Raw genomic sequence first — 25409 nt, 5'->3', positions numbered from 1 at the left:
GTTAGGAGATCTGGAGAATATAATAGACTTTATTTTCCCCTACCTTTTCTTGTAGCTATACATGCTTGTATATATATAATATAAAGAGGTATGGATATCTCTTTGTACATAAACATCCTGCTCAGCTCTCCAGCATTTGCACTGTGTTCCCAAGCATTCTGAATGTGTGTAGACAGAGTGTAACACATTGTGATGAACTGGTCTTGCCCTCCCTGGAGATACTCAAGACCTACCTGGATGCTTTCCTGTGTGATCTGATGTAGGTGATCCTGCTCTGGCAGGGGGGTTGGACTGGATGGTCTTTTGAGGTCACTTCCAGCCTCTAGCTTTTGGTGATTCTGTTATCACTGATACGTAATTTCTGTAATTTTTTTAATGTGATTCCAGTATTTCAGTTCTTGGATGGAATATTCCCACTTAGATACCAAATATACAAGTGCAAAACCATTCCAGATGTGAAACAGAAAATGCATAATTTTGCCAATATTGCTTTGTGATACTATTAAAAAGTGATGTGACAGAGGGCAGGAATTGTCACATCATTAATAAACAAACCAGCACTCATGCTGTCAACATAAGCTCTCAGTTTTTTAACTCAGAAGCCTCTAATTTCATTTTAGATTGGAAAACTCACAAGAGAGGAAAATTTTGAACCTCATTTCAGACCTGCAATTTGCCCATCAGGAGATTATCTGCCATATTCATGTTAAGGAACTGCAAAATCTTTTGAGTTGGGAGGTTAATGGCTCAGAATGTTTAATTTGCAATCAGGAGGGCTAAGAGCGAATGTGCTCATTCCATATGGCTGCACTTGGAAAAAGAAGAGCATCAGCATTCCAACTATTATCTAGATTAAATCCTTTTTGACTTTTTATCTGAAGTCAACTGCCAGATTTTCCATCAAAATGCAAACTTCGTTGTGCTTTCTCAGTGTTCGACCTGAACAGCTTTATCACAACCAACCTCATTAATTCAGCAGGAGCAACTTCCTCCAAAGCATGACGTCTCTATGGAAACCCAGAGAAGGTTACTCCTCCTGCCTTAGAAGTTCTTTTTATCTGTATGATCTGGAGGTTCCTACTGCATTGTAGCAGTATGAACAAATGTTATATTGCAAAGACAAAACTACACCAAGAGTGATTGAGCTGGATCCAAATCATGAGTCCAACAATAGCATGTGAAGCTGACATGGCTTTCCTCTTGCCCAGTCTTAAAAGAATGAAAGCAAACACTAAGGGTGTTTTTTTTTTTTTTTTTTTTTTAAGAAAATAGAAAGACCTTAGCAAATGAGTAACAAAAATTACCAGGCTTCTGTAATCAGTCAGCATTTCAGTAGCAGTTTGGCAGGTCATTGAAGTTTACAAAGAAGTTGGCAAGCAGAGAATAAGGTTTCTCAAGCTATCCTTACTTCCCCTGTTGTTTAACCCAATCTTAAACAGAGCAGCTTGGAAAGCTTTTAGAAACAGCTGCCTACATTATTCTGAGCAACTTAAAAACCAATGTATAGACAAATTACTTTCATACAAGTGCCATTTGAAGTTTTTGACTTATTTGAGTTGTTCTGCCATCAAGGGATAAGGACCAATCCATAATGAAATTTGATTTCCATTTCACATGCTTTGGAAACTCAGATGCTACTTGATTAGATTTTTCATCAAACTAAAAGTAAACCAACATTAGTTACAGCAGCAAATTTGCAGCAAAGCTTTGTTTAAAAATCCATTTCCAGATGCTCTCTGTGAGATGAAGGTAAGTCATGCATGAAACAGCAGATTTATTATGGTAAATATGTTTATTTACTTAGTGTTTATTTATTTGTTGTGGATTTTTGAGGACAATTGGAAAGCTGTTGTTTTAGAACATTTTATTGTTGAAGTTGCATTGCATCAGTGATGAATGGGGGGGGGGGGGGTTGGAGCACAGCCTGATGTGGAGTGGCTGAGGGAAGCTGAGGTCGTTCGGCCTGGAGAAGGGGAAGCCCAGTGGAGACCTTATTGCTCTCAACTACCTGAAAGGAGGTTGTAGCCAGGTGGCAATTGGTCTCTTCTCCCAGGCAAACAGGGATACAGCAAGAAGACAGTCTCAAGCTGTGCCAGGGCAGGTTTAGGCTGGCCATTAGAAAGAAGTTCTTCACAGCAAGAGTGATTGGCATTGGAGTGGGCTGCCCAGGGAGGTGGTGGAATCAATGTCACTGGAGGTGTTTAAAAGGAGACTGGATGAGGCACTTCGTGCCATGGTTTAGTTAATTAGAAGGTGTTAGGTGATAGGTTGGACTCAATAATCTCAAAGGTATATTCCAACATGATGAATTCTGTGAAGTGGAACAGACAGCTAACTTTAGGGAAAAAATAAACAAGTTGGAGTTTGAGTGCGCAAGATCTTCTATAAGCATCAATTTAGCAACAAGATCATAGAATCCTAGAATCACTCAGGTTAGAAAGGACCACCAAGATCATCATGTGCAATCATTAACCCAGCACTGCTGAGTCCAGCACTAAACACCACATCTACACCTGCAGGACCAGTGATTCTACCACTTGCCTGGGCAGTATCTTCCAATGATTCCCTACTCTTGCAGTGAGTTGTTTCTGATGCCCATCCTGAACCTCCCCTAGTGCAACTTGAGTCTGTTTCCTGTCATCCTGTTGCTTGTTACATGTTTAGGTTTCTGGTAATTCAGGAGAAACGTGTACTTAATGATGTCTGTAGTGGAGGGATATTTTAGAGAACTTTAAAACCAACACTAAATCTACAATAGAATTAATTCCACACTCAAATTACTTGGCTCTTTCTTGATTATTTTTTGTAGCAACTTTCCCATGCTATATTAAAAAGTAATCTCTTTTAGATCATAGTTTAAGTTTGGAAATTTTTTTCCCCACTTGTCACTAGGCAGCTAAAGTACAATTTTGTATTATGCTACTTCCCAGCATTTCATAATCTCTCAGAGGCATTTCCTACCGTGTTGCTATTTTAATAATGAAATATCTGTAGTAGCTTCTCTGTAGTGTGTGGATGCTCTTATAAGGGCTTAAAGTTAAAAAATAAATTGAGTCGTGTTATTTTTGTTTTCAGGAAGTGGAGTCTGTACTAACTTCTCTGTAGGATGTGTGTGCTCTTTGTAAGAGCTCAAACTTAAATTGCATTCTGTTATTTTTGTTGTTTTCAGGGAGAGGAGTCTGTAGTAGCTTCTCTGTAGAGTGTGGATACACTTTTTAACACCTCAAATTTGAAAAATAAATTGTTTTTTGTTATTTTTGTTGTTTTCAGGGTGAGGAGTCTAGTAGCTTCTCTGTAGAGTGTGGGTGCTCTGTGCAAGGGCTTGAAGTTAAAGAAGAAACTGAGTTGTGTTATTTTTGTTTTCAGGGAGTAGAGGCTGTAGTAACTTATCTAGGGTGTGTGTGCTCTTCATAAGAGCTCGAAGTTGAAGAAATTTGGTTATGTTATTTTTGTTGTTTTCAGGGAGAGGAGTCTGTAGTAGCTTCTCTGTAGAGAGTGGATGCTCTTTGTAAGGGCTTAAAGTTAAAGAAGAAATTGGGGTTTTGTTATTTTTGTTGTTTTCAGGGTGAGGAGTCTATAGTAGCTTCTCTGTAGAGTGTGGATGCTCTTTTTAAGAGCTCAAACTTAAAAAAGAAATCAGGTTTTGTGGGGTTTTTTTTTGTGTTTTCAGGGAGAGGAGAGGGCTATCAGGAGATCCCAAATACCTAAATGAACTTATTGTTGCTCTGAATGAGAATAGGCTAAGATGACTTGGTCCCAACGGTCCCTCACCGATCTCCAGGCCACCAGCATGTGTCCAGTTGTCAGCAGCCGCACGTCTTGCTGTAACAGTCCAAATGTTATGCTCAGCCGTGTTTAACTGACAATGTCACAGGACCTGTAACAATACTGACCTGAATGATTTATTACAATTCAGCTTATGAGTTCCATGATTTATCTTCATAAAATGCTAGTGACAGCCTCTCCACTGCATCAGAGTGGTGTTAACCCAAGTACAGTTTGATGCAAAGATAATGTGTTTTCATGATTTATTGTCTGCAGGCCCCATAATTACTAATTATACCTGTGACAGACCACCTAATGCATAAAATGCAACAGAAAAATCTGCAATAAAAAATGATTCTAGCCACGCAGTTCAAGTGCCTATAAAAAGGGACATTTACAGTGAGGAGTGAGGTAAGGTTTTCTGACCATTAAAAAGAAATAATCTATATTTGCATTTTAAAAGTAATGAATAAAAGCTATAGAAAGCAAAAAAAATATATATGCCTAAAGGTCTGCCAGGTTTTACCTCTCTATATTCTGCTATGATCTGAAAAACAAATTATTTAAAGATGAATGGATAGAAATAATTGGAGAAAACATCACAGTTACAAATAATTTGTTAAGAAGGAGTTAATTCTGAAGTGTAGGATGGTGATCATTGAGGAAGATTTAGCTTAAGCTGTAAACTTCCTAATCTTTTTCCATATGTAACAGAATTTCTGTCATCTTCCTTTTGTTTGTTTGGTTGGTTTACTTTTTGTTTGTTTCTTTCTTCTTGTTGGTTTGGTTTTCTTGCCTACTTGAAACACAAAAAACCTAGATACAGTATGAAGATATTTGTGAAGTAAAAAAAACCCAATCATCTGTTGAAAACTGTTAGAATCTGTCCTACTCCTCCTAACAAAGCACCTGAAGGAAACAGAAAACAATCAAGCAGAATCCCAGCATGCTGAGGGGTTGCATTCTTTATCTAAGCTAAAGAATGCAGTATTTGTAATTTTCCTAGCTATGCCTTTGTTGTTTCACTCCTGTCATGCATTTTTTTCCATTAAGTGAGATGTAAGGAGATTGAGCTGGGAATAAAGCTTGAAAGGAGTTATAAAAATAATTTTTTGTTTTCTACTTGTCCATGGGGGTCAAAGTTACAAAACAAAAGAATGCACAGTTTGGTTAAGCAGCTGTGCTTCAAGCCCAGGAGGTATCAGTTTAATGCAAGCTGATCCCCAGTCTGTCAGAAGAGATTTTAGTAATACGGTGGGTACGCTGTACGTACACTGAGTTGGGAATGAGTGCTTTTATAATGAAATCTAGTAGCAGTTCTAACTGGGAAAAGCTTCCTCCTTTCTTCACAATGATTTTGATTTGGTAGATGTGAACTGCAGCTCATCTACACCAGCTCTCTGAGTACATGGGGATTTTCCATATGCTGACTGAAATTCTCAGCTGGTATGGAAGCCCCTGGATGCCTGTAGGTTCAGGACTTCACCAGCAGTGTTTTACTTAGATCATTCTTGTAGTTATTGCTCCTGTAGCATTAACTCCTACTGAACTCCTTGTAGCTTAAGGACAAAGATCTAATAGAATGCTTTGGATTGGAGGGGACCTTTGAAGTCCAACCCCCATGCAGTAAGCAGGGACATCCCCAACTAGATCAGGTTGCTCAGAGCCCTATCAAGAGTCACAGAGTGTCAGGGGCTGGAAGAGACCTCAAAAGCTCATCCAGTCCAGCCCCCCTGCTACAGCAGGATCACCTATACCAGATCACACAGGAACGTGTCCGAGGGAGTTTTGAATATCTCCAGAGAGGGAGGCTCCACAAACCCCCTGGGCAGCCTGTTCCAGTGTTCTGTCACCCTCACAGAGAAAAAAATCCTCATGTTTAAATGAAACTTCCTATGCCTCAGCTTCCACCCATTGCCCCTTGTCCTGTCATCAGGCATCACCCAGCAGAGCCTGGCTCCATCCTCCTGGCACTCAGCTTTACAATATTTATACACATTGATGAGGCCACCTCACAATCTCCTCCTCTCCAAGCTAAAGAGCCTCAGCTCCCTCAGGCTCTCCTCATAAGAGAGATGCTCCTCTGTTCCCTTCATCATCTTTGTGGCTCTGTGCTGGACTCTCTCAAGCAGTTCTATGTCCCTCTTGAACTATCAAGCCTGATCTTGAATGTCTCCAGGGATGAGGCATCCACCACCTTCCTTGGCAAATATATTTGTGTGGATCTTTATATGTTGTATTTTTGTATTTGAGGTCCATGTTTTCCAAGTTGTATTGATAATGTCACAGTTGCAGATCCTATTTCCTCTCTTGCTATCAAATACAGGTGCAGCATGCATGTGAAGTAGAAAGCACGTTTGTGTTTCTCCCATGACAGCCTTTCTGGTGTCTTACCAGTCATACTGGTAGGACTGTTTTTATTCCTGGTTCTCCCCTGTTACAGCTGGTGGCTTCATCTGGGTTTCAAAGGTAGGATTTCTAGCACCCTGCTCTGATCTCACTGCCAAGCTGAGCAATCCACCGCTGTGCAGCTGCTTTGGAAAGAGCTGCCTCTCCTCTCATCTCCTGGCGGCTGGAGTCAGTCCTCATTTTCTAGGAGTCTGGGGAAGCTTTACTGAAGTTCAGGGTTCATCTAGTGCTGCGGCAAGGAGCAGCGGAATATGGTGATGCATGTTTAAAGTGTAGATAGCTTGATTCCTTTCCAAACATTCCTCCTTGGCAACCCCTAGTGAAAGGTGGAGTTGAAAGGAAGTGCTGGCATACCCAACTAGCAGGGACACAGACTTCTTCAAGTTTCTTTGCCTCTTTGAACTTCTTTCATGATTTCATTAGATGCTTCCCTCTAAATGAACATACAAAATCTCCTGCTAAAACCTAAGAAGGTTTATGGACATATTTTTGATTAATTTCTTCCTGACTGGAGGGTTTAACTTGCGTTGTCTGTGACAAACAATATTCAGTACAATGCAAAGCAGTGCTGCAGTGCTAGCAGTTTAATTATGCTGTGGTGGTTTTCATAGAAAAAAACACTGCCTAAGGTCCAAATATTTTTTATTGTGGTTCCCTTTGAGAGATATTCTATTACATTTTATGTGTACCTGCTGCAAAGGAAACACAGTGCATTAAAAAAAATAGTTAATGAAGTGGATTATTTGAAGCAATCATTATATTAAGACCTTACTCTGAGTAAAGTTTACAAAGTTTGCTAAGAACATTTTTGGTTTTTTCCTCCATTGGCTTTATGGCATTAAAAAAATGTACATTTAGCAGAAGTGTTAAGTTAATATGTGCCAGCAAATACATGCAAATTCTAGGGCAAATATATTCTTCTTGGGGCCAGGAGATGCCACCCGAACTTCTTTTGAAGTAGGTTTAATACCCCCAGTGTGCTGTGGCAGCATGGTGGTTTATCACTTCTTTCCTTAAGGCTTTTATCAAAAAGAGGACAGGTTGTTTGCTGTTCAAGTCAAGATCCTAATGTCCTCAGCAAGCTCTTTAAACATTTTAGACTTGGCTATATATCTGCAGTAGCAAACAGAGCAGCAGGGCAGAAGTGGGTTTGCAGAGTAGAACAATTCATGCTGAGACCTGAAAGTCCATGCAATGTCATTTGCACGCTTGAGACTGTAGCTTGTTAGTCTGGGCTTAGTTTCATCTAAGGGAAATATATTCCTCAAGCTTTGGGAGTAATACTAATGCAAAGCCAGTGGGACAATTGCAAGAGTGGCTTCATACACACACTCCAGCAATCAAGTAAAAACTAAATATAGTCTGCTTGTAAACCTCTGCCTCTCTGTAGGCATCTGGCCCATGCACAAAAATGTCTTCTGCTGAGTGGAGGTCACTGTTTTTTGTTTGTGGTTGCAGAACTGGTCTAAAGAAAGGTGCCAGATGTCATTCATAGGGTCTCAACTACAGTATGGATGGTCATTCAGAGAAAATAAGTCTTCAGAAGGCCATCTATATCCTGGGCTGCAAAATAGAGGTGTGGGCCAGAAGATCAAGAGAGGGAATTCTTCCTCTCTCCTCTGTTGAGACCCTGCATGGAATTCTGTGTGTATTTCACAGTCTTCAGCACAGGAGAGGCATAGACCTCTTGGAGTAGGTCCAGAGTAGGCCACAAAAGTGGTCTGAGTGGTGGAACACCTTTGCTATGGAGAAAAACTGAACTATTCAGCCTGGAGAAGCAAAGGCTCTGGGGAGGCCTTGTAGGCTTTTTAGTGCTTAAAGGGGTGCCTAAGAAAGACTTTTTAGGAGGGCCTGTTGCAGCAAGACAAGGGGTGATGGTATTAAACTGAGAGAGCTATATTCAGACTAGATTAAAGGAAGAGGTTTGTTTTTTTCACAATGAGGATGCTGAGACATTGTCCCAGGCTGCCCAGAAAGGTTGTAGATGTCTCATTCTTCAAAACTTTCAGTGTCAGATTGGATGGGGCTTTAAGCAACCTGCTTTAATGGAAAGCATCCCTGCTCACTTCAGTGGGGTTGAACTTAGATGGCTTTTGAAATCCCCTTCCAACCCAGTGCATTCTATGATTCTCTGGTTTAGTTGAGTAGTTTGAATCTAATAAAAAACAATGACAAAGAAATAATAATTGTTTGGTCATTGATATGTGCTAGCTTGTGTCCACGTTTGGCATTTTTTTTCTGGTAGGGAGCAGAGGATTTACTTTTCCTACAGTGTTTGGCTGTAGCAGAGACAGAGGTTTGGCTAAATCATCATAAAAACTGCTATATTGTGTTCAGGAGAACAGTGCTATGCTCCTGCTCTTTATTCCATGAGGCATATGTATAATGAAGATAAAATGATAGACAGGATTTTTGTATAATAGGATTAAGAGGTAAAGAGGGTTTCTGTATGAATTTCCTTGCCAAAACTCTTGTGCCTGCAGCTTTGTACATCTTCTAAACAGGGGCACAATGGATGTATTATGAGCGCTGATTAAAACACATTGTCAAATGAACAGCAGAAAATCTATGTTAGGGTATCATGAGTAAAGTGATAAAGCTCAATCACCTCTTCCCCCATCATATGCTTCAAGCTCTCAATAATGCATTGATAGGTGCTAGAAAATGTGCATCAAAAGACCTGTTTGGATGTCTGAGATATATTTAGGCCCCAGTTTGGCAGAATGTTATAAGATATGCATGGATTTCACAGCCTTGAGTGATCTCCTGCTAAAGCATGGGTTTAAATGTCTTTGTTAATTCAGAGCAATCCCCTGAGAAGCTCATCTCAGGGATTTCAGTATCAAAACAAAGTTACATGGAGTTCTTTACTGCATTTTATATCTGCTTTTCCCTGCCAGTATGACCTCACAACCAAATTCTGTTTTGTTTGTAATGAAGTACTCTAATCAAAGTGAGAGTGCTCAGCTTGGACTACTGTGAGATAAACTAAAGAAAAATTAATCTATGCTACTTTTCTTTGAGTACTTCATGGAATCAGAGAATCATTAGAGTTGGAAAAGACCTTTAAGGTCATTGAGTCCAATGATCAAGTCCTAAGAAATTAACAGTTAGGGATTCACTCTTCTCTCCTGTCTGGAATATCTACTAATTTTATTTTTAGGTATTATTTATCTGACATGAATGTGTAAAGAATAGGAACTATATCTTGCTTTTGTAGATATCTGAACTCAATCCAAAGGGAAAGAAAGGTGAAGTAGGTTAACTACTGTGTTCTTTTTGTCAATCTGAATAATTGTAATGACAGAAGGACTTCAAATCCAGAAAAGACTCTTCCTCCTCAATAAATAAATAAAGCTAAAGAATGATATCTAATGTGAATCAATGTGACAAAAAAGTAGTCATAAAACAAGTATCTTTCAGTTTAATGAGACAAAAAGGGAAGTTCAGGTTAGCTCACTTAAAATATTAAGATGCTGAGCATATAAAAATAATAATTCAGTGCAGAATGGTACCTGGCAGGTGACTGTAAAAGCTATAAAGTGAAATTAAAGCCTTATGAGTATAATGCTGTTTCAAAGATGATTTATTCCTTATAATGTTCAAGAAAAGAAAAAAAGATACCTTTTTCTGAAAGAAATCTGGAGGTTTCTTATATGACATGTGCGTGCTGGAGAAAGAGTGGTTAAACTACCACAATCGGTAATGATTATTGGAATTATTTGAAGCATTGCACTTGATCAGATTTTGCATTGGCATCCTTGTGTTTTTACGTGAAGAGAGTGAGTTTGTTGTGTTCTATGTTCTCTTAAAGATGTAGATAACTGCTTTCCAATCTAAAAGATGATGATCTGTCATCTGCACATGGGCCAGAGTGCTGTAGTCATCATCGTTCTTACAGAATCACAGAATGGTGGGGTTGGAAGCAACCTCCAGGGGTCATGTAGTCCGACTTCCTTGCTCAAGTAGGATCACAGCAGGGTTGGTTTGGAATCTCTCCAGAGAAGGAGACTCCACAACCTCTCTGAGTAGACTACTTGAGGGCTCCAGCACCTTCATAGCAAAGAAGGTTTTCCTCATGTTGAGATAGGATCTCCTGTGTTGCAGTTTGTGCCTGCCGCCCTTTGTCCTGTCACTGAAAAGAGTCTGGCCTCACCCTCTCGCTCTCCACCCTTTAGCTATTGATCAGCATTGAGAAGATGCCTTCTCAGGCTGCTCGTCTCCAGGCTAAACAGCCCCAGGTCTCATAACCTCAGGCTTTCAGTGTTGTCAGTTAAAAAGCAAGTAGAGCCAGATGGTGATTTGGACAGTTTTGAGTCAGGAGCAGTTGGGATAAGTAATCGATGTGTATAAGGTATAAGGTTTGTTCATTGACAGCAGCACTCTTTCTGCAAACTTAAACACATACAGAAGTTCCCATTTCCAAGTGTATATACTTTTGTATCTAAGGCTTAAAAACAGTGCAGATTTTCATTTTTTTTTCCTGAGAAGAAAGAATAGGAGAAGAGAGGGGAAAGCCTGTGCTTGGAAGGCTGAAATCGTTTCAGCAATGGCATGATTCTGTGACTTCAAGAGAATTGTGACTGTGTATAATCTACCACTCATCAATAGCCACTGCATGGGTCACTACCTTTTTTCAGGAGGGTTTCACAGAATCATAGAATCAAACAGGTTGGAAGAGACCTCCGAGCTCATCCAGTCCAACCTAGCACCCAGCCCTGTCCAGTCAACTAGACCATGACACTGAGTGCCTCATCCAGTCTTTTCTTGAACACCTCCAGGGTGTGACTCTGGCACCTCCTTGGGCAGCCCATTCCAATGGCAGTTCACTCTCTCTGTGAAGAACTTCCTCCTAACATCCAGCCTACACTTTCCCTGGCACAACTTGAGACTGTGTCCTCTTGTTCTGTTGCTGGTTGTCTGGGAGAAGAGATTTGATTCTATAAGATTAACTGCAGAAGAATTTAAGGTCCCTTGTTACTATGGTTTCCTTCAAGCCTCGACTTGACCAGATGTTATCTTTCCAAGTTCTCTGTTATGTATGACAATCTTGTACTATTTTGGTATTTGTTAATCTAGTCCTTCTTCCATGTCTATAATAAGCAAAACATCTGTTTCTTCTTGTTCAATCAAAGTGCCTACCTCAAGAGTCCTACTTTTAAAATAATGTCATTTGAACAGAAATCTTAGATAGGGAGAACACATTCATTAACATATTTAATTTGCATATGAAACCAGCTTTTCCAGAACTCAGCAGGGAGTTTGTGGTGGCAGCAGTATGCAGTATGTTTCCTTTTTTTCCTTTTTTATTCAGCTTGTGTACCAGAAAGTTGTAGTGAGGGGGGGGGACAAAAAAGGCCAAAAATACATGTATCTGCTCAGACAAGAGAGATTTAGCTGCAATAAGAAATCATCATTGTGCATTTGGGATGTTGTCCATTTTAAACTTTCCAGGAACACAAAAATCTTTTAATAGAAGGAGCCATATTCTATTCTTAATGCTAACTCTTGGTTTACTGAAAAATCTGAGTTGGACTTTTTAAAATTCCAAGCAGAAATAATTCCTTGATGTACTTAAGGCACGTAATAAAATGTTACAATAAAAACAGGTCATGAAGCTGTACAAAGTTATCCTTCATGGGAGAATATGCCATGTATCCCAGTAAGAGTTTCAGTCCCTGGAGCAGTCTGTTGTCACGTTAAGAAAGGAGAGTTTGTTCTCAGTGCTGCCTCTAAAACGCATGTAAATAAAATAAGAACAGGACACTGGCAGAGATAAAAGTTGCTCTTAGTTACACCACTGGGGAGCAGAGTTCTGTAAAGTGAGTACTTGCTGACTATGAGTGCACAATCCTCATTAGCAGCCCCAGCTAAACTCCAGGGACGTGATTTGGGTTGGAAGAGGTTGTTGAAGGTCATCCAGTCCAACGCCCACTGTGTTGAGCAAGGACATTTTTAGCTCTACCAGGTTGCTCAGAGCAGAGTCTAACCTGACTTTGAATGTTTTCAGGAATGGAGCATCTGCCACCATTCTTGGCCACCTGGGCCAATCTTTCAGCACTCTCAGCGTAAAATAAAATGTCTTCCATGTGTTTAGTCTGAAGCTCATCCTTTTAGTTTCAAATCTTATCACAACAGACCCTGCTAAAATGATTGTCCTTGTCTTCCTTATAGGCCCCTTTAAGTACTGAAAGGCTTTGGTGGGGTCCTCCTTCTGAAGCCTTCTCTAAGCCAACTAACCCCAACTCTGTCAGCCTTCCCTTATCAGAGACATGTTCTAGTACTCAAAACATGGCAGTATAAATTTTTCTCAACTAATGTAATATTGCATTCAAAATATTATGGAAACTTTGAATCCCAGCAAAGTTGGCACTGTTACTGTCGTATCATAAAGCTCCATGAGGATGGTTAATACGTGTAGCTAAGAAGACAGTATCTTAACTTGCAAGCATTTCTTAATGCAGTGAAGGCTTCATAAAGCAGAAACAGTGTGATCTTTCAGGACCTGGTGGGAATGAGGCCAACTTGCAAAGGCAAATATTTTTAATATAGGCAAAATACCAGTGCTTCTCCCATTGTGCCTCTAGCATACAGCTTACAGACATCAATGTGCTTCCCTTAGTGTGCCCTGATAAATGCTGTAGACACAGAGAGAATGCATGGAATTAGGTTCGGCTGGTAACCTGCAGCTCTCTTCATACTCTGATCCACAATCCCTCCTCTCCTGCTTGCTTTGAGTCATTGCATTGTTCAGCTTATCAGTGGGGTGTTAGTGAGCCTGAGGTGTTTTCCCTTTGCTGCACTCTGGGAGAGGGTACCACAGACTGGGTAGAAGTGAAAGAGTGCTCCTTAGACTAACAAATTGCACTTGTTAATTCAGCAGAGAGCATCATTTGTTTCTGTGCTTTAGGAAAGAATGTTATGTTTTGGGATTTCCAAGATGCAAAGAAGTACATAGTGTGTTAGACAAATACTTTGCTCTCTCCTGACCCCCAAAATAATAAATGTGGAGGCACTCAACTGGCAGACTGGCTGTGATGGAGATGATAGCTTAGCTTCTTATTTTTTGCAGTCTTTAGGCATTTTTTTCTGGGAGAAGCTGAGCTGAGTTAATTTCTGTCTTGTTTTACATCTCACGCTTCCTGAAAGAGGAAGTTGAACTCTCTGATAAAAATTAGGGAACAAAGAATTGCAGCAATAATAGCTACATAAGTCTAATGTGTGAGACTGCTTCTTTATCCTGCATACAAGGTTCTAATCTCTCTTCTAGCATTATTTTAAATGTCATGCAAGAACAGCATAGGTATTGCAAAGCTAATTAATGTGCAGAAAGCAGGCCAGAACATGCAGGCAGAAAATATAGATTAAAATAACTGAAGTATTTTACATTTCCAGTGATATTACATTTAAGCCACTCTCCTCATTAGTGCTGTCGGTCCGTTCCTTTGTGAAAGGCTGTCTCCAGGAGATGAGGGTGGCAAACAGAGGCTTATTATAAGGAGTTGCAATTTCGTGGCATAATCATTTGTCTTTAGTTCTGGTGCTGAGTTGACTTTCACTGGCTGGCAGACACCTGCCCAGCTGCTTTCTCACTCCCCACCTCAACAGGACAAAAGGAGAAAATAAGACCAAGAAGCTCATGGAGCAAGATAAAGGCAGGGAGATCACATACCAAGTACAGTTGCTAGCAAAATAAACTTGCCTTGTGAAAAATCTCTTTGTTGCAAGAGTGGACAGGCATTGGAATAGGCTGCCCAAGGAGGAGGCAGAGTTACTGTCCCTGGAGGTGCTCTAGACAGCCTGATTTAGTGTCAGGTGTTCCTGCCTATGGTAGGGGGGTTGAAATTGGATGATTCTTATGGTCCCTTCCAACTCTGACTGATTCTGTGATTCTAAATGTGTGGACATGGCACTTGGGGGGACATGGTTTAATGGCCACAGTCATCTTAGGTTGATGGCTGGACTCAGAGGTATTTTCAAACCAGTTGAAACCACAGAATGATTCTATCATTCTATGAAAATTAGTTTGATTTATTGCCTATTAAAATAGATTTTTGTAGTAAGAACAAAGACATTAATTAAAACAACACTTTTCCTTCTCCCTCTCTCAAGCTGAGCTTCAGTTCCTTGCTCCCTACTGCTCCACCTCTACAGGGGATGGTCAGGACAGAGGAGCCCTGATCAGCACCCCTGTCCTCTGGCCATCCCCTGCCCCACTGTGAGCTCTCCACAGGCTGCAGCTCCCTCAGGAGAGATCCCCAGGGGAATTTCTGTGGGGAACATGCCTTGACACCCTCCTTTCCTTCCTCCTGCTCTCCCCTTGTGGCTGGCAGAGCTATTCTCACACTGCCTCTTCCCAGATAGGCTTTCTCAAGGGGGCAACTCAAGGCTGAGGATGGGCTGTGCCCTGCTCTGGACCCTGCTCTTGGGCAGCTCTGTGCACAGAGCTGGCACCCCACCTGGGCACATGAACCCAATACAAGTCCCTGCTTCGGCCTAGCTAATACACATAATCATTTGGTTCATTGTTGTTTCTGCTTTTCTGGAGGCTGAAATGAATGTAAGATGAGTCTTTCTCCCTTTCATAGAATCAAGCAGGTTGGAAGAGACCTCCAAGATCATCCAGTCCAACCTAGCACCCAGCCCTATCCAATCAACCAGACCATGGCACTAAGTGCTTTTCTTGAACACCTCTGGGGACGGTGCCTTCACCACCTCCCTGGGCAGCCCATTCCAATGCCAATCACTCTCTCTGGCAAAAACTTCCTTCTAGGATCCAGCCTAGACCTCCCCCGGCACAACTTGAGACTGTGTCCCCTTGTTCTCTTGCTGGTTGCCTGGGAGAAGAGCCCAACCCCAGCTGGCTACAGCCTCCCTTCAGGTAGTTGTAGACAGCAATGAGCTCTGCCCTGAGCCTCCTCTGCTGCAGGCTGCACACCCTCAGCTCCCTCAGCCTCTCCTCACAGGGCTGTGCTCCAGGCCCCTCTCCAGCTTTGCTGCCCTCCTGTGGACACCTTCTAGAACGCTCCACCCCTTCTGCCCTGAGTTGTCTTGAGGGTAGCCTTGAAACCAAACTGGCCTTCTAGAACCCTCCACTCCTGCTGCCCTGAGTTGTCTTGAGGGTAGCCTTGAAACCAAACTGGCCTTCTAGAACCCTCCACCCCTGCTGCCCTGAGTTGTCTTGAGGGTAGCCTTGAAACCAAACTGGCCTTCTAGAACCCTCCACTCCTTCTGCCCTGAGTCGGCCTGAGGGTAGCCTTGAAACCAAACTGGCCTTCTAGAACCCTCCACCCCTTCTGCCTTGAGTCGGCCTGAGGGTAGCCTTGAAACCAAACTGGCCTTCTAGAACCCTCCACCCCTTCTGCCTTGAGTCAGCCTGAGGGTAGCCTTGAAACCACCGTCCCCAGCTGGGGCCTCCAAGGTCTCAGAGGCCGCAATGACGCAGCCCAACTGCCTGCCGGCCATTTCCCTCACCAGCCATGAGGTAAGAACGTGCGCTGTTCCGAGAGAGAAGGGAAGGGATGAGAGGGGAGAGAGATCAGTCAGGCACTGCCTTTTGAGCTGTGATACGGGAAGGTGGAATAGACTAACAATATTACGACGTTCTGGGACAAGCAGGTGCACCCCTGGGACGGGCCTCTGTCCCTGTGGTTTTGCTCAGGGAGAGCTAGGATCCTTCAAACTGCCACGCTACCCACGGGCTGGGCCGGAATGCTTCAAATACCTACAAAGGAAGCCAAACAAACCTGTGGGATTGCCAGGCAATAAGGTAGATTTTTCTTGGCTGAAAGGGTGCTCAATGGCTGGAACGGGGTGCCCAGGACGGTGGCAGAGGCCCTGTCCCTGGAGCGTTTCAAAGAGGCAGAGATATGCTGAGAGACACAGTTTAGCACCAGCCTCAGTAGAGTTAGAGAATGGTCAGATGAAATGATCTTAAAGTCCTTTCCAACCAAAATGATTGTATTCCATTGTTTCTCTAGTTGCAGTCAGTGACAGTGTAAATGCTTATCTTCTGATACAATAGCATTGGCAGTGCAAGGTTGGCTGGCACTCTGCCTAGTGGTCTTTCTTGGTTGCTGCAATATCCTCTGTTCCAGTGAGCTCTTCAGACATGCTTCCACTGTGACGAAAGATCTTGCTGCTGTTTTTGTGCCTCGTGTTGAAATACCCACGTTTTAACTTTATCCAGAAGACTTCAGTTGTTCTTAGTTCATTCAGAGCAATATTAAATACCTTGATAAAAAAATGAAACAGATGTCTCAGCTGTAGTTCATCTCAAGATGGAAAATTGGGACTTTAAGTGTGTTCTGATAAACTCCAGTTGTAGTAATATGCGCTCTAACAGGTTGAGTTTGGAGCTGTATAAAAAACTGTATCTTCTCTTCCTCTATGAGTTTATACTAGCAGTAGAAATCCTTTTTTTTTTCTAGGTTGCAATTATATGGTTTTCCATTTCTTATTGTTTGTCAAATATAATCAAAAAGAGGAAAAAAGCTTATAAACAGGGAAAGTTTTTCTTAGATTTACTATAATCCATCTTTTATCTACTCTTCTGTGGGATTGAGCAAATTTTGATAGAAGAAATTCTTCCTGATGATTTTTTAAGCAATTTCTGCCACTTTTATTCACACTAATGAATATTTCAAAGTTTCACGCTCCCTGGCATTTCAGCATTTGATCTGTCTTAACTATGTGTAAGCAATGGGGGGAAAAAAAGAATCATTAAATGTTTAGGTATACCTATTTGCCACAGATACTATTCCTTGATCCTAGAAGATAATATTCTCTTTTTAAAATTTATGTTCCATTATAATTCTGCTGACATATGCATCCCACTTCAGTTTAGAAAGAGATTATTGCATTGTGTGGTATTTTATTTTGGCAAATAAATAATTTCCCAGGAAATATCTTGCTTTGATAAAGGCAGCAATCATGAGCACAATGTGCCCTTTTGGGCTTGTTACTCTCGGTAGTTAAATGGATTAATCAATATATTTTTCTTTTGAACATGATCAGACAAACCATAAGGAGATATTCTTTAGTAGTAAAATGTAGAATATGGCCTTTTGATGGGAAAGGTGAGTTTATTTGTAGTTAGATAAAATTATAGCTGACAGCATGGACACGTCAGTAGTTCCAAGACTTGTGTTTGGGACATAATGTTATTTTCTGGTAGTAGTTACTTAAATAGCAGTGCCCTGTCATCTCACTGAAATGATTTCTGCAGTAGCCTTCACTAAACTTCATATAAGGGAGAGAGACACAAAAAACTCTTTAAAGGTAACAAATATTGGACTCAGTGAAATATTCCAATGTCTTTTGTTCTTTGCAGGCTCTGGTCTCAATGATGGGCAGTGGCATGAAGTCCGGTTCTTAGCTAAGGAAAATTTTGCTGTCCTCACTATTGACGGTGATGAAGCTTCAGCTGTTCGAACAAACAGTCCTCTGCAAGTGAAGACTGGAGAGAGATATTTCTTTGGAGGTAAAAAAAAAAATCAAAACTAATATCTGCTTAAAGTGCTGTTGTTTTGTAACCTACATAACAGGTGAAAATGGAGCTCAAGATGCAGTTCATTCATGCAGATCTTAAAATGGCTAAGGTCAACTCATCACCAAGTAAAATACTCAACTTCATTATGCTTTTAAGAAACTTTTTATACCTTCTCATCCTTGACAAAAAAAAAAAAAAGTTAGAAGTTCTGTATAAGAGTCTATATAACTCAAAATGATTTCTTAGATCTTCTCTGAACATTTCAGAGACCATTCACTGAAAGTGTAAACTGCCATTATTAGTTCAATGGCATTGAGAGGAGAGACAAACTTACCACATTTAGAATCCTGATGACAAAAATACCCATTATTGTTCATGACAGGTTTGATTTCTTTTAGGAACTGTCATGATTATTAATAAATAAAAAGCTTATAAATTGAAGCCTTAGGTTATTCAGTATTTCTATCTATTGACAGACTAAAAAGAGTTCTTGCTAATTGTAGCTGGACTGTTTATTCCTCTTACTCTTCTGTATTAGCATTTATGAAAATCAAAACTCTTCTTTTTTTTTTTTAATATTTCATTTTCTCTACTAAAAGCCAATTTACTATACCAAAAATATTTTTATGCACTACTGCCTTGTAGGAGAATATTATGGTAAGAGTTAACTGACATGTATTACTTTTTGTGCTGCCAGCCACCCTTAATTAGTGACATCCAGTTTAACAATGATTTGCAGTCTCTGCTCAAGTAGAACTCTCAGTAAGCTGAAATAATAAGATTAAAAAAAAACATTTGGAAGTGATACTTAAAATTCTTTTTGTCCCACACTTTTTGTCAAGTGTCCCACACATGAGGTTGCATATAAGAGCTTCAGTCAGAGAACACAAATTTTGAAAGCAGACTTTATCAGTGTTGAAAACTGGGTTAGGTTTTCTTTTTTAAACTTAAAAGGTGCATATCAAATCAAAATAAAATAGAAATGTGATGCTATGAAGAGTCATAACATTACCCAAGTGATAGAAAAGTTAGTGGCACATGAAGTAACCTAAGTAGAATGAGGGGATTTTTTTAAGGGTTATTCTCATTTTACTATTGCCAAATTCAAGCTGATCTGTCACAAGAAATAAGCTTCTTGTTGCTGTGCCATGCATCTTTTCCAATAGCTGTAATTCAGGTAATACCCTGAATATTTTTTTTTTAGCATGTTGCCTAAAATAAGCATTCTAGCACAGCCAGTTGGCACATGCTAAAGCCTGAAAATCATTTTGTTGTTGAAACATGGAACCTTCAATTTGTTAGAATAGTTTGAGACACTCTCACAAAATGCAGTTAATAAGCACATGTGGGAGAAAAGGAAAAGAAATGCAGAAATGCTATACATAATGCATCCAATGCTAAGCTTTGGTGATGTGGAAGGGAAAATTCCCAAACCATGATTAGATTTCTGCAGAGAGGTTGATTGATTTCTTCTGAAATGTCATATATATCAGACTTTTTTGGCTGTGAAGGAGAGTGTTTTGGGTTCAAATGCAAGTTCCCAGAGACTCTTATAAATTTGGTAGACCCAATGACAATTTATAGAATTTATAGAGTTTATAGAGTGCCCTCCCCTCCTCCCCCTCCTTTCCCCAAAAGACAGGGAGAGAGATAAAAGGTAGGGACACCCCAATAAATCAATCTCACTCGATTTTGGAAGTTAAAAAGGGAAAAGTTTAACAATAACTTAGAAAAAAAGGGATTGGAGGTAGGGGAGTTTACAAAGGATGAGGAAGGGAAAACAGCAAAATACAAAACAGGGATGGATACAACCCGAGTAGTGTGATGGTGTCTCTGCCTCGTGGCTGGTATACAGTATCAGTGTGTGTGTGCGGTCATGAACGCAGGTAGTGAGCAAGAGGGCGAAAAGAGGAAGAGACAGGAGAACTCCTGTCTTTTATACCACAGGAAGTGGGGGGAGTGGGCTAACCATCACCTGGAGTGTGGCCCACCCCTGAGGAGGGGCCAAGACCCCTAGGGTCAGGTTCAGGGTCACTCCCCCAGGAGTGTTAACCCTATACATTCCACCCCTTGGTTAGACCACTTCCACCTTCCTAAGAACAGTCTTCTTCTCCAAAGATGGGAAAAGTGTCCATGGGTTAAGAGTTCGTGAAGTCCTTCTTGGTCCCCGGCTGTATCCCAAGGCGATGTGTTCCTCTGGTCCGGTGCAGGTTGCTGAGATGTGAGCAGGGCAGGAACGGAAGAAAAGTCAGTGAATCAGGAACAGTTCTTGTTGGTACTCAGGAAAAGAGTCTTTTCCCTCTGCGAAGAAAACATCAGGAACAGTCTCTTCATGTCTGGCATCAGGGGAACAGGTGTAGATGAGATGGCTGTAGACATCCTCTGGAGGGAAATCAGGAACAGTCTCTCACTGCAGGGCATCAGTGACGAATCAGATGCAGGGTTCTGGTTGGACGCCGTGGTGTGATGCGATGCTGTAGGACTCTGGATAGCTGCTGCTGTCATGTAGGTTCTGTTGGACGCCGTGTAGTGGTGAGGGTATAACTACAAAAACAACTTGTAACCCCTTATGAACTATGATACAAGTATTGCACAACTATGATACAAGTATTGCACAACTATGATACAACTATTATACAACTATAATACAAGATAACCTGAAATATCTGGAACACATGGAATCAACTCTGAGATTTCAAAACCTTTTCAGCTAAAGAGAGGTTTCTCTGAGGGACACACTCGATAACACCAGTTTCCATCATCACCCAGTATGTGTGACCAGGACCCTCTGCAGATACCACCCCTTTGATAGGTTTTCCCCCACCAGAGGCAGGAGCAACCCACACAGTCTTTCCCAGTAGATTCCTTTCACAGACTACAGGAACTCCATCTCCCTCAACTATGGGCAGTAGGGCAGACTGAGCAGGACCAGCTCTGTTAACTGATCCCCTGCTGTTCACCAGCCAAGTGGCTTCTGCAAGGTGCTTCTCCCAGTTTCTGAGAGTTCCACCTCCCATAGCCTTCAGGGTGGTTTTCAGCAGACCATTGTGTCGCTCAATCTTTCCTGCAGCCTGTGGGTAGTATGGGATGTGATAAACCCATTCTATCCCATGCTCTTTTGCCCAGTTGCTTACAAGGTGGTTCTTGAAATGGGTCCCATTGTCTGACTCAATCCTCTCTGGGGTACCGTGTCTCCACAGGATGTGGCTCTGCAGACCCAGAATGGTGTTACGGGCAGTAGCATGAGGTACTGGGTAGGTTTCCAGCCACCCCGTGCTTCCCTCCACCATGGTTAACACATACTGCTTGCCACTACGAGACCGAGGCAGAGTGATGTAATCAATCTGCCAGGCCTCCCCATACCTGTACTTTGACCACCTTCCCCCGTACCACAAAGGCTTCATGCGCTTGGCTTGCTTTATGGTGGCACAGATGTCACATTCATGGATAACCTGAGTTATGGCCTCCATGGATATGTCCACGGATCTGTCTCGGGCCCATTGGTATGTGGCATCTCTTCCTTGGTGACCAGAAGAGTCATGTGCCCACCGAGCTAAGAACAGTTCACCTTTGTGCTTCCAGTCCAGGTCAATCTGGCAGATGTGGGCAGCCTGGTCAGCTTGGTGGTTATGCTGCTGCTCTTCAGTGGCTCTGCTCTTTGGGATGTGAGCACTGATGTGTCGGATTTTAACTGGCAGTTTGTCCAGGCGTGCAGAAATGTCTTGCCAGAGATCAGCAGCCCAAATAGGCTTCCCTTTTCTCTGCCAATCATTTCTCTTCCACTCCTTCAGCCACCCCCATAAGGCATTTGCTACCATCCATGAGTCAGTGTAGATGTATAGCATTGGCCACTGCTCTCGTTCTGCAATGTCCAGGGCCAGCTGGATGGCTTTCACCTCAGCATACTGGCTGGATTCGCCTTCTCCATCTCTTGCCTCTGCAACCCTGCGTGTAGGGTTCCAGACGGCAGCCTTCCATCTTCGCTTGCTGCCTACCAGGCGGCAGGATCCATCTGTGAAGAGAGCATATGCCTTTTCCTCCTCAGGGAGGTCACTGTATGGGGGGGCTTCCTCGGCACGGGTCACTGCCTTCTCTTCTGCTGGCTTTCCAAAGTCAGTACCCTCTGGCCAGTTGGTGATGACCTCTACAATGCCTGGACGTTCGAGAGTCCCCATCCTAGCCCTCTGAGTTATCAGAGCCATCCACTTACTCCAAGTGGCATCTGTGGCATGGTGCGGAGTCGAACCCTTCCCTTTAAACATCCAAGTCAGGACTGGAAGCCTTGGAGCTAAAAGGAGTGGTGACTCCGTCCCAATCACCTCAGAGGCAGCTCTGACTCCCTCATAGGCAGCTAGGATTTCTTTCTCTGTGGGGGTATACTTGGTCTCTGAGCCTTTGTACGCCTTACTCCAGAACCCGAGTGGGCGGCCTCTTGTCTCATCAGGAGCTTTCTGCCATAGGCTCCAGCTAGGACCATTCTCACCGGCTGCTGTGTAGAGAATGTTCTTAATCTCTGGGCCGGTTCGAACTGGTCCCAAGGCCATGGCATGGACCACCTCTCGTTTGATCTGGTCAAATGCCACCTGCTGCTCAGGTCCCCACTCAAAGTTATTCCTCTTTCTTGTAACGTCAAAGAGGGGTTTCACAATTTGACTGTACCCGGGAATGTGCATCTTCCAAAAACCCACAAACCCCAGGAAGGATTGTGTCTCCTTCCGGTTAGTGGGTTCCACCATAGTGGCCACTTTATTCACCACATCCATAGGGATGTGGCGTCGGCCATCCTGCCATCGAACTCCCAGGAACTGGATCTCTCTGGCAGGCCCTTTCACTTTGCTTCTCTTAATGGCAAAACCTGCATCCAACAGGATATTAATGATCTTCTCACCCTTCTGGAAGACCTCCTCTGCTGTCTCACCCCATACAATGATGTCATCGATGTACTGCAGATGTTCCGGAGCTCCACCCTTCTCCAGTGCAGTCTGGATGATGCCATGGCAGATTGTAGGGCTGTGCTTCCACCCTTGAGGCAGTCTGTTCCAGTGGTACTGGACTCCTCTCCAGGTGAAGGCAAACTGCGGCCTACATTCTTCTGCAATGGGGATGGAGAAGAAAGCATTAGCAATGTCAATTGTGGCATACCATTTGGCCTCCTTTGTTTCCAGTTCATACTGCAGCTCCAACATATCAGGCACGGCTGCGCTGATTGGAGGAGTCACTTCGTTCAGGCCTCGGAAATCCACCGTGAGTCTCCACTCCCCCGTCTCCTTTCGCACTGGCCATATCGGGCTGTTGAAGGGCGAGTGGCTCTTGCTGATGACAAGCTGCTGCTCCAGGCGGCGAATCAGCTGCTGTATGGGTAGCAGGGAGTCTCTGTTGGTGCGGTATTGCCTGCGATGAACTACACGAGAAGCAATAGGTAACTTGACATCTTCCACCTTGTGGGTACCAACCACGGAAGGGTCATCTGACAAGCCAGGCATGATAGACAGCTGCTCTTTGTCTGCAGTCTCTACAGCTGCTATGCCAAATGCCCACTTGTTCCCCTTCGGATCTTTAAAGTACCCTTCCCGGAGAAAGTCAATCCCCAGGATGCAAGGTGCATCAGGGCCAGTTACTATGGAGTGCTTCTCCCACACATTCCCGGTGAGGCTTATCTCAGCCTGCAGCACAGTCAACTCCCGAGACCCCCCTGTGACTCCTGCAATTGTAACAGTATCTGTCCCCCTGTGGCTGGAGGGGATCAGAGTGCATTGGGCACCGGTGTCTACCAACGCTCTGTACTTCTCGGCTTCAGAAGTGCCAGGCCATTTCACAAACACGTCCCAATATACTCTGTTATCCCTGGCCTCCGCCTGGCTGGAGACAGGGCACCTCTAATTCTGAGCAGTGTGACTGCATGAGGCACATGGACCTGAGTTACTGGCTTCACCACCCCTTGAGCGAGAGCGCTGCCTGCGGGACACTGGGGCAACCCCTCTTCTGGAGGAGTTATTCCCTGTGTTTGTCCCCTGCAGTTCCCTTACCCTGGCCCATAGAGCTGAGGTGGGCTGGCCATGCCATCTGTCCATGTTTTCCCCATGGTCACACAGTGTTCTCCAGAGTGACCCCCTGTGTGTACCCTGTCTGCTCTGGGCTGGTCTCCTGCGGGGAGGAGGAGGAGCACGGCGGCGTGTGTTCCTGACAGCTGAGACTTGCACCCATTCTGAAGGTGAAGAGCAGTCATCCTCTGCCTTCTGCATTTCAGAGAAAGAGGCTTTCAGCTCGTTCATTTCTTGGGTGAGGGTCTCTACAGTGGCAATTAAGGTTTTCCTCGACAAACTGTCTTCAAACTGTCTTAAGTCATTCACAAACTCCCTGATTGTGGGAAGGTTGTTGGGGTCTCTGCCCAGCAGCAGTGCTCCCAATGTGGGGGCATATGTGGAAGGGGCACACTGGGTCAGTTTCTTTAAGAGGGCTGGCTTCATGCGGACATCATCAGGGTCCGAGGGCCTCTGGTCGGCTCCATAAATTATCTCTTGAACCGCCATTTGCCTCAGGTATGAGATCCCCTGTTCCATATCTGTCCATCTAAGGGGATGGAAAATCATGTCATCCTTAGTCGGGTACCTGTACCTCACAGCTATCAGAAGCCTGGCCCAAAGTGAGTGGGTACCATCGAGCCTTCCCAGCTCCTTATCCACACCTCCATCCCTCGACAAGGATCCCAGCTGCTTCGCCTCCCTGTGATCTAGGTCCACTGTTTCTGCTCCTGCATCCCAGCATTTCAAAAGCCAGGCTAAAAGGGACTGTCCGTTTGCCCTTGCATACTCCTGCCTTATGTGCCTGATTTCCTTTCTGGGCGTGGAGCTGATAAGGATCACTCCATTATCAGGTCCATTTCCAGCTGGTTGCTGTTGCTGGGGGGTGCTGGTTCCCGAAGAGGTCCCTTGCCCTGGATCGGTATCTGCGGGAGGGTTTTGATTTGATCTTGCTGGCCGCGTCGTAATTGGTGCTAGGTGAAGGGGGCTGGGCTGAGGGGGCAGGGTCCGGGGGGCTGCCCTGGGCGGGACCGGAGGCGGAGTTCGGGGCGGAGCCGCGCTAGGGGCGGTGCCTGCGCTGGGGGCGGCCGGAACGGCCTGACCTGTCGCCCAACCCCCGCAACTGCAGCTGGGGCAGTGAGGACCACCCCTCCCCCTAAGCACCCTAATGGCGGCGCCCACCCGATACTTCCACGTGTCCCAGTTCACCGCTATCTTATTAATTCCCAAACCCAGATTTACACACAGTGAAATAACAGCTATCCAGTACCATTTCTCCCCCAAAATATCTGGAGCTTCTGTGCTCCAATGCATATACTCAGATTGATTCCATGTTCCAGAAACATTTCTAAACACAGTGATATTACTAACAGAATTCAGGAAATAGGCATAGACTCGGGCAGGCAAAAGCTTAGAATATTCCCAGAGCATATCAATGACAATCCAGAAGACATGGTAACTTATAAACTTTAACAGCCAGCCCCACAACAGCCATGCAAATGCGTTAATGATTAAGACTTTCAGAATATCCATTTTTTAACTTCCAAATCTTCTCTGAAAGAATTCTTTCTACCTAGCCCCACGTTGAGACGCCAAATAAATTGTCTTGGGTTCAAATGCAAGTTCCCAGAGACTCTTATAAATTTGGTAGACCCAATGACAATTTATAGAATTTATAGAGTTTATAGAGTGCCCTCCCCTCCTCCCCCTCCTTTCCCCAAAAG

The 25409-nt window shown here is 43.3% G+C and overlaps 1 protein-coding gene across 12 annotated transcripts in view; it reads left to right on the top strand.

Moving 5' to 3' along the window:
* The window catches only part of CNTNAP2 (contactin associated protein 2), a 1124907-nt gene that overhangs the window by 675092 nt on the left and 424406 nt on the right, over positions 1-25409 (top strand). For all 12 annotated transcript variants that reach the window (XR_010308041.1, XM_064169555.1, XM_064169553.1 and 9 more), the window contains one exon: positions 17507-17656. Coding sequence is in view for 11 of the 12 variants with exons in the window: in XM_064169555.1 (XP_064025625.1) it covers positions 17507-17656 (150 nt within the window). In the remaining variant the exon portion in view is untranslated. The remainder of the gene's footprint in view (positions 1-17506; positions 17657-25409) is intronic.

Source organism: Pogoniulus pusillus, chromosome 32 (genome assembly GCF_015220805.1).
Source record: "Pogoniulus pusillus isolate bPogPus1 chromosome 32, bPogPus1.pri, whole genome shotgun sequence".
Classification (NCBI taxonomy): Eukaryota; Metazoa; Chordata; class Aves; order Piciformes; family Lybiidae; genus Pogoniulus; species Pogoniulus pusillus.
Note: the sequence above shows the minus strand (reverse complement) of the source record. Positions and strands in the feature narration are given on the sequence as shown.